General features: G+C 47.9%; 6 protein-coding genes across 6 annotated transcripts; 4 read left to right on the top strand and 2 right to left on the bottom strand.

Moving 5' to 3' along the window:
* Positions 1-94: 94 nt before the first annotated feature.
* Positions 95-2,121, bottom strand: BDV37DRAFT_255857 (O-acetylhomoserine aminocarboxypropyltransferase/cysteine synthase family protein). The gene is made up of 6 exons (XM_032082768.1): positions 1,902-2,121; positions 1,781-1,835; positions 1,617-1,700; positions 1,201-1,560; positions 578-1,146; positions 95-519 (listed from the first exon to the last, which is right to left on the bottom strand). The coding sequence occupies exons 1-6, from the start codon at positions 1,949-1,951 to the stop codon at positions 327-329; spliced, it is 1,311 nt and encodes a 436-aa protein (XP_031938425.1). The 5' UTR covers positions 1,952-2,121; the 3' UTR covers positions 95-326.
* A 986-nt stretch (positions 2,122-3,107) lies between these two features.
* On the top strand, positions 3,108-4,601 carry BDV37DRAFT_255853 (MARVEL domain-containing protein). Its single transcript, XM_032082767.1, has 3 exons — positions 3,108-3,654; positions 3,714-3,984; positions 4,062-4,601. Exons 1-3 carry the CDS (start codon positions 3,570-3,572, stop codon positions 4,168-4,170), a joined length of 465 nt encoding a protein of 154 aa, XP_031938424.1. The 5' UTR covers positions 3,108-3,569; the 3' UTR covers positions 4,171-4,601.
* A 1,075-nt stretch (positions 4,602-5,676) lies between these two features.
* Positions 5,677-7,953, top strand: BDV37DRAFT_186724 (putative arginine transporter). The gene is made up of 2 exons (XM_032079587.1): positions 5,677-6,121; positions 6,236-7,953. The coding sequence occupies exons 1-2, from the start codon at positions 5,911-5,913 to the stop codon at positions 7,708-7,710; spliced, it is 1,686 nt and encodes a 561-aa protein (XP_031938423.1). The 5' UTR covers positions 5,677-5,910; the 3' UTR covers positions 7,711-7,953.
* Positions 7,954-9,534: 1,581 nt separating this feature from the next.
* Positions 9,535-11,825, top strand: BDV37DRAFT_285947 (putative AMP-binding enzyme; the record flags this gene model as incomplete). Its single annotated transcript, XM_032087833.1, has 4 exons — positions 9,535-9,708; positions 9,764-10,019; positions 10,075-11,665; positions 11,720-11,825. The coding sequence occupies 4 exons, from the start codon at positions 9,535-9,537 to the stop codon at positions 11,823-11,825; spliced, it is 2,127 nt and encodes a 708-aa protein (XP_031938422.1).
* A 257-nt stretch (positions 11,826-12,082) lies between these two features.
* Positions 12,083-13,200, top strand: BDV37DRAFT_285946 (uncharacterized protein; the record flags this gene model as incomplete). The annotated part of the gene is made up of 3 exons (XM_032087832.1): positions 12,083-12,098; positions 12,145-12,894; positions 12,983-13,200. The coding sequence occupies 3 exons, from the start codon at positions 12,083-12,085 to the stop codon at positions 13,198-13,200; spliced, it is 984 nt and encodes a 327-aa protein (XP_031938421.1).
* Positions 13,201-13,465: 265 nt separating this feature from the next.
* Positions 13,466-14,389, bottom strand: BDV37DRAFT_285945 (uncharacterized protein; the record flags this gene model as incomplete). The annotated part of the gene is made up of 2 exons (XM_032087831.1): positions 13,466-14,240; positions 14,304-14,389. The coding sequence occupies 2 exons, from the start codon at positions 14,387-14,389 to the stop codon at positions 13,466-13,468; spliced, it is 861 nt and encodes a 286-aa protein (XP_031938420.1).
* Positions 14,390-14,995: the final 606 nt, after the last annotated feature.

The raw sequence follows: 14,995 nt of genomic DNA, 5'->3' as shown, positions 1-14,995 counted from the left end.
TGTTGTTATTTCTAACCTATAGGTTTCATAAATACTACTTCGGCCATTACTATTCAGATCAGATGTACGTTGTTATATTATATACATTATATACGGAACGTGTATATACATACATACATACGTACATATTGTTTACATTGACACAACTTCAGATTTTGCAAGTTCATACATAGTGCCCGTAATACTTTGACTCCTTCCCTAGCAAGCCTTACGTATATACACTCCAGGTCAATTCGCAAGTGTTCTGATGTTGCTAGGTTACTTCAACGGCTCCCGATAACAGGTACAGACAGTCTATCGCCTGACCGTCCCCTCATTGCAACTCCCTATTGGGTGCGTGCAGCACTGGAAATCTTGAATGACTGTTCGAAGTCGGCGATGATATCGTCAATGTGCTCAGTCCCGACGGAAATACGGATAGCGTCTTCAGTAACACCAGATTCAAGCCGTTCTTGCTCGGTCAGTTGCTCATGCGTCGTAGACCAAGGATGGATTGCAAGCGTTTTGGAATCTCCGACACTGCCAAAATGATCAGCTAAAGCTATAGCGATTCATAATCACCGCCTGAGGGACGTACTTAGCTAGATTGCTAATCAACTTGAACCCGTCGACGACCTCGCTTCCAGCAGCAGCGCCTCCCTTGACACCGAAGGATAAGACACCTCCATAGCCACGCTTCAGATAGCGCTTAGCGGTACTATGGGTAGGATGATCCTCAAGTCCTGGATACGAAACCCAGCTCACGTTGTCGTTTGTACGCAGCCAGTTCGCCAGAGCCAATGCATTACTTGCATGCCGTTCACCACGCAAGCTAAGAGTCTCCAGACCAAGGATTAGCTGCTGTGCGGCAAATGGATTTAATGCCGACCCGAGATCCCGAAGGATCTCAACGCGGACACGAATTGCGAATGCTAAATTCCCGAAGGTCTCCCAGAACTTCAGGCCGTGGTAACCTTCAGACGGCTCCACAAACTGCGGAAATCGGGCGCCATGTTTACCCCAATCGAACTTTCCGCTATCTATCACGACACCACCGATAGTGGTACCGTGGCCACCAATCCATTTAGTTGCACTGTGCACGACGATATCGGCACCATGTTCGATAGGACGGCAGTAGTAGCCGCCGGCCCCGAAAGTGTTGTCAACCTAGTCCATGGTCAACGTTTGCGCCAACTAATCACAAAATGCACCTGTACATACTACCAAGGGTACACCTTTCTCATGGGCAACCTTGGCGATAGCCTCAAAGTCAGGCACATTATACCGAGGGTTTCCAATCGTCTCGACATAAACGGCCTTGGTGCGGTCATCGATTGCCGCACTGATATCCTCTGGTTTGTCTCCTTGGACAAATTTGGTGGTGATCCCTAACCGGGGGAAGAAAACTTTGAACTGGTTGTATGTGCCTCCGTACAAGTTACTGGTTGAGACGATATTGTCACCTGCATGCGCAAGTGCTGAGATTGCCATGAACTGAGCCGCTTGGCCAGAAGAGGCTGCTACCGCTGCAACACCACCTTCGAGAGCTGCAATACGCTTCTCGAAGACATCGACTGTCGGCTGTGAGGAGTCAGTATGGTTAGCTCTTTTACGGCTAGCGACCTTTCGTCACTTACATTCATGATACGACTATAGATATTGCCAAACTCTTTGAGGCCGAAAAGCCTGGCGCCATGTGCAGAATCATTAAATGTATAAGACTGCAGATGTTAGTATCACTTAACAGACCACTAGATACGACCGGAAGGAAAAGAAAGGAGTACTCAGTGGATAAACTAACCGTGGTCGCATAAATAGGCACAGCGCGAGCGTTGGTCGCAGGGTCAGGCTCCTGGCTTGACGTCCATTAGTACTCAGAATCCGTATGAGCTGGTTGGGGTCTGTGAGGAATGAAAATATACCCAGCATGAAGCTGAAGAGTTTCGAAATGAGGTTGTCGTGACTCAGCCATTACTGCCTTTGAATGAAACAGCTGCTGTCTCTTTGTAGGTGGAGTGTCTATCAAGGGTTAAGGTCGTGTAGAGTTGAAACACCAGCAGTTACTACTCAAGACTTCCAGGAGAGCTCTTAAGGTGGAAAAGATAACTACGTTGCTTTTAAATGTGCGGGGATAGAGTAGTAATAATACTTACTGCGCAATTCCGATGGCGTGATCGGTCAAGGGAGGGGGAGGGAAGAACAAGAAAAACGAAAGAAAGCAAAGAAGTATACTCTATCCCTCTATACACGATCATTACTCCTTTTGCTGACCTCAATCTGTACTGGAACTATGGTGATTTGACACCAGGTAAGGCTACATTTCTATCTATCTTTGACAACTTCCACAGGTGTATACATAGGTATATACATAATTATAGTAGAGAGCAATCCATACAGACGGTACGGGAGTACTAGTACCAGGTACGAGGCTCAGAACACTCGATCCCGAGAATATGTGGGGTTAGGGATTGGGGTTCGTGTTTGTGCGGAGGGAAAGAATAACATCAGTACTACCTGATTACCGAGGATTAGCATCATACAATTCCGCAGAAGGCGTCCAGATATATAAATCAAGTATAGGAATCTCGATATTTCCGTGACGCTGGATAAACCAATTACGTACTCCGTAGTAACTAGTTACTAACTAACTACTAGGTAGTAGGATACTAAGCTAAGTGAAGAGAATAATTCCCCACAACCTGGTTGAGTAAATCGGTACTCCAAGGTAAATTGCCATGGATTAGTACCAGTACTAAACACAACACGGTACTCTAGATAATTGAGGCCATTTGTACACAGTAGGGCTAGGTACTCGAAGTCACGTTTTCCAGCCCTATAAGTATATACTAACATGAATAAAACATACACACCACAGTATACCTGAATCACAGGAGAAACTGCTAACAAGTAGATCCTTGTCACATTCAATCAGAATTTGCCAACAAACCAATCTGCATGCCCTCTTAAATTAGCATCTCATGAGATCATTGTCACCCACTCCTCAGCCAATCCTTCGTGTTCACGAGTCCGCCGTGAGGCGCTTGTCGTCATAGGCAGCCATATCGATGATCACAAGCTTTCACCAAACGAAACCCCCAATAATTCAGTCATGGAGGAATGACCCGCTTGTAAATGTCGGTCAACTCTTTCTCCCTTGAATACCAGGGAACTTTCCACAATCTTCTGCTTTTCGTATAACAAGCGACCATATAAAAAAAGGCAGTTACTCGAAGCGTTAACCTGACGCAGATATTCACCTCAAGGTCGGCCGAAACAACATATTTACCAACTCGTCCCGCGCCGCCAAGCTGAAAACTAGGGCAGGGACTATCTTGAGAGAGCATCGAGGGCACAGTTTCCTTGCCGAAAAACGGCAAGAGATCTTCGACGACAAAGTTTACCACATGCTCTTAAGTCACAGGCCTTGCTACATATTTCTTTCCAACTTTCTGTTCTGCTCAGATTCGTTTGATACCTAATCTTGACGGAACGGTAGTAGCAACATCGCCAGGCATTGTGTCGCTGTGCTCATCCCGATTGCGTTGTGGACTACAAGAAAGGCCAAAGAGGCTCACTATCTGCTGGCCGCGATGGCTCTGGATTTTCCCTGGATTTATCCTGTTCGGGTTGTTCAAGTGATTTTTGCGATCATCAACCTTGGTTTGACCGCATACAGTTAGTCGCCTTCTTATCGCTCTATATCAAGCTGAAAGGACGCTGACTCCCAAGGAAAGTTGTCAGCGTGTACAATAATGACACCGTCAATTTCATGCTTTTTAATAGCATTTGGACGGCTTTCTTCGCAACTCCGTACCTCGCCATTGCACCTGTGCACTTCCCCCAAATCGCACATCGCTTCGTTATACCAGCCGTAGAAGCGATCACCATGGTTTTCTGGTTTGCAGGGTTTATTGCCTTGGGTGTTCTGCTTCCTGCTCCTAGGTTCTGTCACTGGAGCGCCTGCAACTGTGCTCAGGCAGCCACGGTATTTGGAGCATTCGAGTGGTATGTCCTCCCTGGTTGAGAATGACTCGTGGTATTATAAAGCCGCTGTACTATTAGTTGCTAATATAAGTATACAGGGCTTTGTTTGCGGTCACGACAGTAGTGGCTGTTCTCGGTGCTTTGCGTACCAGGTCAAGCACTAGTACGAAGCCTGCCCCTCAAACTGCTGCTCACGTTGGCGTCTAAGCGGAATAATAGCGGTGGTGCCGTGAGCTGCCTCCAAGCGATTAGAACCAGTTTCCGGGTGATAGTATGTTATGAAGCTCAGCATTGCGTGTTACATCATATATGTTACGATATCTGCGCTAACCGCGGTCGATTCGATTCAATGATAATGTTCATAATGAAAGGAGTGCCGAAGCATGAAGAAAGCCAAAGGGAACCCGATAACTTAACGAGAACAGGCTCCAGTGGTTTTGCGATAGTCTATCCTAATATGTCTTGCAACTTGAAGGGTTTACCTCTGATGGCTTGCGTTTGAGTCTTTCGAGTTGTCATTGATTTTGAGTGGATACCCCTTTAGTTTACCCATGTATATAATTAGATGTGGAGCTCATTGGGACGAATTAATACCTATGTACGTGTCTATGCGTGGTCAATGTATGATCTTTATTCCAGGTTCTGAAGTGGCTACAATTGTACTTGTGTCATCATGATCACATGTGCGAGTTTCATTTTACAGTGTGTCCAAGATTGGGCAAGGTGATACTACACAGTAGGACAACTGGACTTATGTAGTCATAGGCTTATCGTGCAGGAGATCATGTTTGCATCGGATCCTATTGATTGATTTTAGGATGGTTCTGCAGGTACAAAGGATAGAGACCACTGCAGAGCATACATAGATACAAGATATCGGATTCAAGCATGAGTCCAGGAATCTCCTTGGTACCTAGATCTACTTAAGCTAGGTATCCGCTTCGGAGGAGGATGAAGCTATTAGTTAGGGTTCTTTTTCCTACTTCGGGAATTCCGTCCCCGACCGCAGCCAAGGGATGGAAAGAAACATTTAAAGAGCCAGGCCACCCCCGGAATTTTGGACTCCTTCGAAGATAACAGGATACTAGTACTAGATACACTTACAGGGCTCTACTCCTTTACCGCTAAAGAATTAAGCATTTGTTAGCATGAGCATGAATTGAGAGAACAGGACAAATTGGTACTGGTTTCTCCTTTTCCGCCACCGTCCGTCACGAACTTGAGAGAAAAAAAAAAAAAAAAAAAAATTTTCCCCCCTCCGCCCACAATTCCCTATCAACGGCCCACTTCAAGATGGAGCGGGTCAGGAAGATATTCGCCGCCGCCAACGTCGGGTTTCGTGCGCCGTGCGGAGGATGGAAAAGTTTTCAGCGGTTGAGTGCCACAGTACATTTGACTAAAAAAAATTATCTAGCCTTCCAATGGATTGAAAATCTTTCTCCTTCCCTACGAGGGTTCTTCTTTTTACCCCCCTCCTAGTTAGAAGTTATCATTATTATTACCATTATTATCAGTCATTAGGGTTATCTATCTGCCTCTCTTTAGCCTATCTTACCAGCGTTACATCCGTTGCACTGAGAAGATCTCCATCTCTCCCCTCACTCTAATCATTCTTTTTACATAACATTTTCTGGGTGTGCACACATAATCGCTTGTTTCCCATCGCTGTTATTCGCCGTTACTGTTATCTCCAACACCCCTAAAGGAGTAGTTCTATGCTCGACGCCGACGACAACCACTGTACCCCGTTCCTTTGGGTTGAGCACTAGTTTGCTCCACAAAATAGAAAGGCTCTGCCCGCTGGAGTGCAGTGGTGACTCAAAAAGAATTCCGGTGGAGCCAGCTCTTCCAACCTTTTCCTCACCTAGAACCTTTCGACTTCTGCATCTCACGACTTGCTCTTCGACCTAGCCTCACCCTCAGTTATCGGACTATCTAGGTCCAAACATGGCCTTCGAGGACGTGTTTAACGTCACGCCAAAATCCGAGAGAAAAGAAGCAATGGCCAACGATGAGGCCTTTCAGGTCAATGCTACCACCCCGTCGTCCGATTTGAAGGACATGGACTGCGAGAAGCATGGCGCCACTCGCGAGTCGAACCCAGTACCGGATCTAAAGCGCCAGCTCAAAAGCCGGCATCTGCAAATGATTGCCATTGGTACGGAAATCCTCTCATTGCTCCCTTGTCCTCCCTCCCCCCCCTTCGCCTCATATGCCCGTCGTTATTGGTTGGGACTCGCCCACGGAAAGAACCCTTGCTGACTAGAATCAGGTGGTACAATTGGTACAGGTCTTTTCATCAGCAGTGGCACCGCCATCGGTACAGCAGGCCCGGTAGGCGCTTTGATTGCATATCTCTTCGTCGGCTCTATCGTGTACTCCGTCATGCAGGCCCTGGGCGAAATAGCAAGTTATCTGCCAATTCAAGGAGCGTTCACGTCCTACGCAGCTCGATTGATCGACCCCAGTCTTGGTTTCGCCATGGGATGGATCTATTGGTTTTCCTGGGCCAGCACCTTTGCACTAGAGTTGACTGCGACGGGCTTGATCATACAGTTTTGGGACAAGGATATCAACATCGCCATTTTCATCGCAGTGTTCTGGGTGGTTATTACTTGTTTCAACTTCCTACCTGTTAGCTTTTACGGTGAGCTGGAATTCTGGTTTGCTAGTATCAAGGTGATCACGGTTATTGGATTCATGATCTTTGCAATTTGTATTGATGCCGGGGTCGGTGATAAAGGATATCTGGGATTCACCTATTGGACTAATCCAGGTCCATTCGCACCTTACGCCGATATTTCTCCAGACTCAACAGCCAAATTCGTGAGCTTTTGGGCTGTGCTTATTCAGGCGGGTTTCTCATACCAGGGCACGGAATTGGTTGGTATTGCAGCAGGCGAAACTGAAAATCCCCGCAAGACCATTCCTTCTGCGATCCGCAAGACTTTCTACCGCATTCTGTTCTTCTTTGTATTGACCATCTTCTTCATCGGCCTGTTGGTGCCCTACACCAACGAAGACCTGGTTAAGGATGGAAACGATGCAAACTCTTCACCGTTCGTCATTGCGGCCAGACTTGCGGGCGTCAAGGTCCTGCCTCATATCATCAATGCCGTCCTGTTAACTGTTGTGCTTTCCGCCGCCAACTCCAATGTCTACAGTGGTAGCCGTATCCTAATCGGCCTGGCTCAAGAAGGGCTTGCCCCGCGCTGGTTCAAGAAAACGTCGAAAAAGGGAGTGCCCTACTACGGCGTCATGTTCACTGCAGCGTTCGGCTTGCTCGGTTTTATGAATGTGTCTAATGCTGGTAGTACGGTGTTCAACTGGCTCCTCAACATCGCGGGTGTGGCAGGCTTCATCACTTGGTGTTCCCTAAATGCCTGCCACCTTGCGTTCATGCGAGCTCTGAAAGCTCGCAATATGTCTCGTGACCTTCTTCCCTTTAAAGCGATGTGGCAGCCCTGGTATTCCTGGTATGGGCTTTTCTTCAACACATTGATTATTTTGACTCAAGGTTTCACTGCTTGGATCCCAAGTTTCAGTGTAACGGATTTCTTTATCGCCTATATCAGCTTGATTCTCTTCGTGGTACTCTATCTGGGACATAAAATCTTTTATCGCACGTCGTTTGTTCCCCCACTCGAGGCCGATATCGACACGGGTAGGGTTGCTCTTGAAAACGAGTCATGGGAAACCACCACGACGAAGTGGTATCAAAGGATCTTCCGCTCGTTTCGAGGTTAAATGAGACGTTTGAATTACCCACGAGAGTATCGCTGGCATTTTCGAGCGATCCCAGGTCTTTCCTTTATAATTTTCTATTTTGATTTGCTTCTTTTGCACATAGGAGACGAGCATATTTATATATATATATGTGTGTGTGTTATAGACATATATATATCTTTGAGTAGGCTGCTCGCTGTCGACTCAAAGGAAACCGGACTTGCATGGTGGGACGATGGATGAGGGTGTCATATATACACGGGTTCTTCAGGCTGACGCATTTCCCTCCGTTTTGTACAATATTCGAACTTTCCCTAGTTTTTTTGCATGGCATGGAGTTTTGGTTGATTGGCTGTGATATACTACCTCTGATCTCGAATCAAAGAACAAAGTGATTTCGACACTTCACATAAAGATACTTTCATTGGTTACATAGCGATAACTGGGTAAACGAGCACCCTATTATTTCGTGCCTAGGTAAGAAGCCATCAGGAGAATGCAAAGTTCATGTGGCCCGGGGTAACTTCACATGGAATTCACCACATGCGAAGGCCGATCAAGGCGCATACACCTTCCATACAGACATATCAGTTTCTAGAAGGGGTGGATTTCCCTCTTTATCTTTGCTTTCCTTTTTCTTTTCCTATTTATTTATGTATTTATTTATTTTTTTTTTTTTACCTTCATGCTTTTGTGGTTTATTTGTAGAGATGAACTCCTTATGGGGCAATCAAAATAAAATAAATCAATCAAGATCAAGTGGGTAACAAAATATTAAAAAACCCATTCTCTTCTGGAGGGGACACGAAGAGGTAGTAGTAACTCGGTTAAACCACAAAGCATGTGAGAGAAGGCAAGGCATCACGGGATGGATGATCTTTATGCAACTTAATTTGGATGTATGCATGGATTGTCACGGGCCCATATTCCGTCGTACTGCAACAGTACTACATTGAGAATCTTACAATACATACATACATAGTATGTCAATTGGGAGTAATTTATGACGTCAACCCGCTCTCGGGGAGTCCTATTTATCGTCATGGGGGTCCCGGAAGATACTCCATATAAGGAACAGTAGCAGAATACGTAGAAAGAAAGAAAAGTGACGAATAGATCTATAGTCCCGATTCGACCGAAAAGCCCGCGAAAGAATAGGATGGGCTCCAGTTGAGAAACACAGACTTTCCTGCTCCGGTCACAATGGCCTCGGCACTTTCGACAAACAGTGAAATACAGAATAAGGATAACTAATCGCTCTGGATTCCCCAAAGAAAACATGGAAACCCACACCGCCCACCTTAACGAACTAAATTGGGGATATCCATGTAATCCATAGGTCCCTCCCCGGACTCAATGAACCGGGTAAGTGCCGAGGTTCGTTTCACATCGCGTGGAGGCAAAGAGACATCGTGGGTATGGCTCGGCCATTCAGCGCTCTACGTTTTCCCCATGGCTTGGGGACCCCCCCCCCAAACTTCCCGCCAGGTCCATACTTCTTCTCCTTAACCACTTCTTTTCCTCTCTTTTTTAATCTTTTATCTCTTTTCTTCAAGACGCCTCCCAACCGGGTAGTACCTTCTTTCAACTGTTATCTTCGGGCTTACTCACTGACGCTCACCTTGGTTCGAAAGGGCAGCGTCTTGCAAATTCCACTTCCGGAAACCACCAGAAACTCCCCTCTCACAGCCTTGATCGGTTTCTCTTCCTGGGCCTGAGTATTGGTATGATTAGATCTCGCCCTTGACATTGAGATAACATACATGGCTTCAGTTTCATGTAGAAGATTATATACATAGCTAATTTTCCCCAGGTTATTTGTCAACATAGGTCGCAACTGTCGCAATGTTCTTTAGCCAACAGCCCGTCCACCTCGCTCGTGCGGACGAGTTGAGGCAAGAGCCTCCAAAGGGCTCGCCGTATTCGGTGGCCCTTCCTGGAACTGAGAAGCCCGGACGGAGTAAGGTCTACCGTGCCTATCTTGCACAAAAGGAACTCGTGAGGACATTGGATCCACAGGTAAGTGTACATTTTAGAGCTTGGCGCGGCTTAGTATTGACATCTCTCTTGTTAGGTTCTCACTGCGCATGACCTATTCGAGTCGACCGCAACCCGAGTTCCGAAGAATCATTGCCTGGGATGGCGCCCGTACAACCCGACAACCAAGACCTTCGGCCCATACCAGTGGCTAGATTACCAGGCGGTTCAAAAGCGGCGGGCTGATTTCGGTGCCGGGTTGGTGGAACTACACCACAAACACAATTGCCATCGTCCTGGCCAGTACGGTATCGGATTGTGGTGTCAGAATCGCCCAGAATGGCAAATTACAGGTATCTGATTGCTTTCTACTCCCTGCCCTTAGATGGCGCTAATTCGGTGTTACAGATCTGGCATGCATGTCTCAGGGTTTGTATTCCGTATCAATCTATGATGTTCTTGCCTCAGACGCAACCGAGTATATTATAAACCACGCAGAGCTGCACTGTGTCGTTACCTCATTGCCGCACATCCCAACTTTACTCAAGCTGAAGCCTCTCCTACCCAATCTGAAAATTATCATCAGCTTGGATCCTCTTGATGGAGGTGAACAAGCTGGCCACTCAAAGCGATCCCTTTTGGAGTCAGTGGCAGCCGGACAAGACGTCTCGATTTATACGATAGATCAGGTTGAGGAACTGGGTGCCACTTCGAATCGCCCGTACAACGCCCCTAAGCCTTCCGACATCGTCACCATTAACTATACCTCCGGTACCACGGGCCCTCCGAAGGGTGTTGTGCTGACGCATGAGAACGCCGTTGCAGCCACTGCGGGGGCCCTTGTTACTACCCAGCAGGCCGCTGGTGACACACTAGCGTCCTATCTTCCGCTAGCTCACATCTATGCACGTCTATCAGAGCATGCAGCTTTCTGGGCGGGTGCCCGGATCGGCTACTTCCATGGGAATATCGTGGAGCTGGTCGATGACCTTAAGTTGCTGAAGCCCACCGGGTTTATGTCGGTTCCCCGTCTTTACAGTCGGTTTGGGAACGCCATTCGTGCCTCAACTGTGGACCAGCCAGGTTTCAAGGGCGTGTTATCGAGACATGTCGTTTCGACTAAGACAGCGAACCTAAAGAATCCTGATCCCTCTAAGGCCACTGTTAAACATGCCTTATATGACCGGATATGGTCCAAGAAGGTCGCCGCTGCCCTAGGCCTAGAACGTACGAGAATGATGGTCTCAGGCTCTGCGCCCCTCGATCCTTCTCTCCACAACTTTCTCAGAGTTGCTACCGGTGCTGATCTCGTCCAGGGTTACGGTTTGACTGAGACGTACGCCATGGCGTGCGCCCAGTCTTCCAAAGATCTGACCGCTGGCAACTGTGGACGCCTGGCACCCTGCACAGAAGCGTGCTTGGCGTCTCTTCCTGACATGGATTACTCTGTTGAGGATAAACCCTATCCCCGTGGTGAATTGCTTCTCCGAGGCACAAACGTTTTTAAGGAGTACTTCAAGAATCCCGAAGAGACTAGCAAGGCCATCACTGAAGATGGATGGTTCCGGACAGGCGATGTCTGTACGATAGATGAAATGGGCCGGATCGTTATCATTGACCGCCGGAAAAACGTCCTGAAGCTAGCCCAAGGAGAGTACATCTCACCAGAACGGTTGGAGGGCGTTTATCTTTCCGAGCTGGGGTACTTTGCGCAGGGCTATATCCATGGTGACAGCGTTCAGACATTCTTGGTTGGAATTTTCGGGGTCCAGCCTGATGCATTCGCTGCATTCGCCAGCAAAGTGCTCGGTCGTTCCATCAGTGAGACCGATGTCGAAGGCATCAGGTCTGTATTGAATGACGATAAGATTCGAAAGGCAGTGCTGAAGGACCTCGAGAGGGTTGCGAAGAAGCACAAGCTGGCAGGCTACGAGAGGGTCAAGAACTGCTCTTTGATGCTTGATCCGTTCACGGTTGAGAACAACCTGTTAACACCAACGTGAGTGCTTTTAACCATCATCAAATCGTTCTGTACTAATTCTTCCGGGTGTAGACTAAAGCTAAAGCGTCCCCCGGTGGTGAAGCAGTATCGCCAGCTTCTGGATGAGCTCTACGCCCAAGCTACGGCGGAAGAGTCGGCTCCCAAAGCCAAGCTATAAACGTGTACTTTCATCGTATTTTCTTTCTCTAGATATTATATCAGCAGCATATATGTATTGGAGCAGTTGGCACGGGCAACTGACTCTGGGCGCTGTACATACAACCCGATTGAACTGTTCTTCCTGTGAAATATACAGCTTGTGACATAGTGATAAGGATGTTGGCATTCCGCTAGACTTGGGACGTTGGTCATTACCTAGAAATGTAGTTTGTTTTCCTGTGGGTAGAAGAGTAAGAGGCCATGTGATCTCGGGCCATGGCGGACTTGTTTAGTCGGGAGCTTGGCAACAACTCGTCCTTGCCATTAAATCTTCCCAGATGCGTACGGACGAATTGCACCAAGGGGTCAAATTTTCAAACCAACAATTGCAGCCCTTTTCTTAAAAACCATGCGCCTGTTCCGCTTCTCTACCTCCTCTCTTCTTGCCCTCCTCTCCTCCGTCGTGGTGACATCCGCCTTGACGGTCGTTATTCCCCCTTCAAATCTTCTTCCCAACCCCAATGCTCTCCCATCCGGCACGCACGCAACTCTTACGTCCATACCACCGTCAACGCAATCTAAGACTGGCCATGTCTCTCCTCATTCATTGACCGCCCCGCTGACGCGCTCCGCGACCTTCATCCTCCAGGACCTGGACTCCACGGGAAAGCCCGAGTCTTACCTGCTTGATATCCGATCCGCAGAATACGTTTTCACACCCTACCGGGTCGATGTCGCTGCAGACGGTACGGTGCTGGGCGTTTGGGAGACGTTTCGTGGGAACCCATGGGAGAACCGTGGCGCGGAGAGATACGTCCTCGATGCTACTTCTGTCGATGCGGCCAAGTTGTCTGAAGTGGTAGTGGAAGCTAAAGTGCTAGCTAGAAGAGGCTTCTACGAGGAACGATCTAAATGTGAGCATCCCTGGGAAGGAGGAGTCTTCAGTGTGAAGTACGCTTGTTGTTTTCAAGACGCTCATGGATTTATCGATTTAGTCTCGCCTCTTGCTTTGTTTAAGAACCCTATGATCTTGCTCGCCCTAGTAGCTTTGGGGTTTACATTCGGAATGCCGAAGTTGATGGAGAATAGTAAGTTCAATATCATAACCATTTCTCTGCGCGACGCAATCATGGATGTGTTTATAGCGCATACTTGCCCTTACTTATATCTCTCCAGTGGATCCCGAGATGCGTGCCGAATTCGAAAAACACTCTCGGGCTTCTCCTATCTCCGGTGCAACTCGGAGTGCTATCACCGGTGGCGGTGCACCAGGCAACTTCGATTTCGCAGGGTGGATGGCTGGCGCCCATCCAAAACCAGCAGGTTCAGAGCCCGCTGGCCTCCAGGGAGTAGCGACTGGCAGGGAAGGTGGAAATGCACGAAGACGAGGATAAGCGAAAGCTCTCGTTCGAGCAATAAAGACATCCGGGTCAATCTATGGCATTAATCATGTCCTACTAGGTGTCATTCAAAGCCTAAGAATCAAGATAAACCTAGAAGCAATTGTGAATCCCTCCCATAAAAAGGCATAATAATGAGCAACGCACGCAACCATCATCGCGACCATAATAGTACATCCCTCTGCATGGCCGTCCATCAGGCAAAGAAAAAGATGGGGGGGAAGAGAGAATACAAGACCATGCAGAAACCATGGTAACATCAGAAATCGCCGAAGTCGCCACCGTCAAAGTCATCATAACCGCCAGAGCCGTAATCATTATAGTCATGGTCATCCAAAGCTTCTGCCAACAAAGCACCCCCGAGCAAACCACCACCTACACCTAAAGCTGCAGCTCCTGCGGTTCCCATACCGCCACCATGGCGCCGCGCTGGTTGTGTCGCTGCGGGATAATAACCTGGTTGGGCCGGATAGGAAGGATAACCATACCCTGCGGGTTGTTGAGGATAGACACCATATCCGCCTGGGGGATACCCGTATGACTGTGGCTGCTGCGAAGATGGCCTTCCATAATTTCCACCACTGCCACTGGATGCTTTTCCCATCAACTTGCTCAGAAAACCCCTGCTCCTCTTCTGCTCTGGATCGGTTATTTGTTGCGAGGGGGTTGAAGGCGACTGGTATCCAACTGACTGCGGCCGCGAGGCTTCTGTATAGTAATCTGCAGCGGCTCCAGGCTGTGCTTGCTGTCTCGGGCTTCTACTGATACGAGCATGGGCATCTTCCTCCGCCTGTAACTGGGCAGCTAGCCGGGCATCGCTGTCCAGAGAACTGTTTCTGGCGTCGGCCTGGTTGTAAGGATTATTCGAGCCCAGGCTTTTCTTCTCGTTTGCGCCATGTACTGCGGGCGGATTTGCAGGCCCGGACTCTTCATATGAGGGAGGTGCTTCGCTAGGAGGGGCATGCAGTTCCTCTTGTGCCGGTCCTTGAGGGGACTCCCATTGGGACTTGCCAGTACGCAGATTTACAAAGAACCTTTTCACGGGGTTAATGTCAATAGAGAATTGAGCTGCAGAGCCAAGCGATGAAAATACTTACCATTGCTTATACCGATCATCGAACTGAGCCTTCCACCCCTCCGGGACAGCCGGAGGGGGGGGTCCTGGAGGCGGGGCAAACGACATTAATATCTGACAGTTTAGCGGGTTTGTAGGGGAGATTCGCTTGCGTTTGTCTCGGTTTTAGGAGAGGTGGACTGCTTAATATCTAGTGAGCAGGCTCTCGACTTAAGGACGAGGTGGTCGTGTAGATGCCTTGTACTTTTCATTCGCTTATTATATAGATAACCTATACTGTACGTAGTGCCCCAGTGGCGGGGCTCAGCCACGTGATAATATAGGTTGCCGCATTTATAGACGAATTACTTTCGAGTTAATCCGGCAAACGCCTTGTGTATTGATTGTTACTGTTCGTGGTGTTGCCACTCACGCCTAATTCCTAGTATTTGTAGTGGGGCTGCTTTGTTTATACTGCGGAGTATATATTTAGAATATGGAGGTCAATAGATTGCCTATACATAGTAGAGATGGTGCATAGATATCATTATCGGTACATAGCTGCATTTGACGTATGGATTAGATCATTATAACCAATGACGAAAATATCGAATCAGCAATGTCTATGCAAGGTCATCATCATAGATATCTACTGTTAATTATATGACTACCCTAAGAAAATCAAAGTACTTTGAAAGCACTGAATCGAAACCATTCACTCACTAATCTAGACAA

Source organism: Aspergillus pseudonomiae (genome assembly GCF_009193645.1).
Source record: "Aspergillus pseudonomiae strain CBS 119388 unplaced genomic scaffold BDV37scaffold_68, whole genome shotgun sequence".
Classification (NCBI taxonomy): Eukaryota; Fungi; Ascomycota; class Eurotiomycetes; order Eurotiales; family Aspergillaceae; genus Aspergillus; species Aspergillus pseudonomiae.
The sequence above is the reverse complement of the archived record's forward strand: the minus strand, read 5'-3'. Positions and strand labels throughout refer to the sequence as shown.

Coding starts and splice junctions, on each gene's coding strand:
- BDV37DRAFT_255857 (XM_032082768.1), bottom strand. CDS start 1,951: ATGGCTGAGTCACGACAACCTCATTTCGAAACTCTTCAGCTTCATGCT. Junction 1,561..1,616: donor TCTATAGTCGTATCATGAAT/GTAAGTGACGAA, acceptor GACTCCTCACAG/CCGACAGTCGATGTCTTCGA. Junction 520..577: donor TTGATTAGCAATCTAGCTAA/GTACGTCCCTCA, acceptor TCATTTTGGCAG/TGTCGGAGATTCCAAAACGC.
- BDV37DRAFT_255853 (XM_032082767.1), top strand. CDS start 3,570: ATGGCTCTGGATTTTCCCTGGATTTATCCTGTTCGGGTTGTTCAAGTG. Junction 3,655..3,713: donor CCTTGGTTTGACCGCATACA/GTTAGTCGCCTT, acceptor TCCCAAGGAAAG/TTGTCAGCGTGTACAATAAT. Junction 3,985..4,061: donor GTATTTGGAGCATTCGAGTG/GTATGTCCTCCC, acceptor ATAAGTATACAG/GGCTTTGTTTGCGGTCACGA.
- BDV37DRAFT_186724 (XM_032079587.1), top strand. CDS start 5,911: ATGGCCTTCGAGGACGTGTTTAACGTCACGCCAAAATCCGAGAGAAAA. Junction 6,122..6,235: donor TCTGCAAATGATTGCCATTG/GTACGGAAATCC, acceptor GACTAGAATCAG/GTGGTACAATTGGTACAGGT.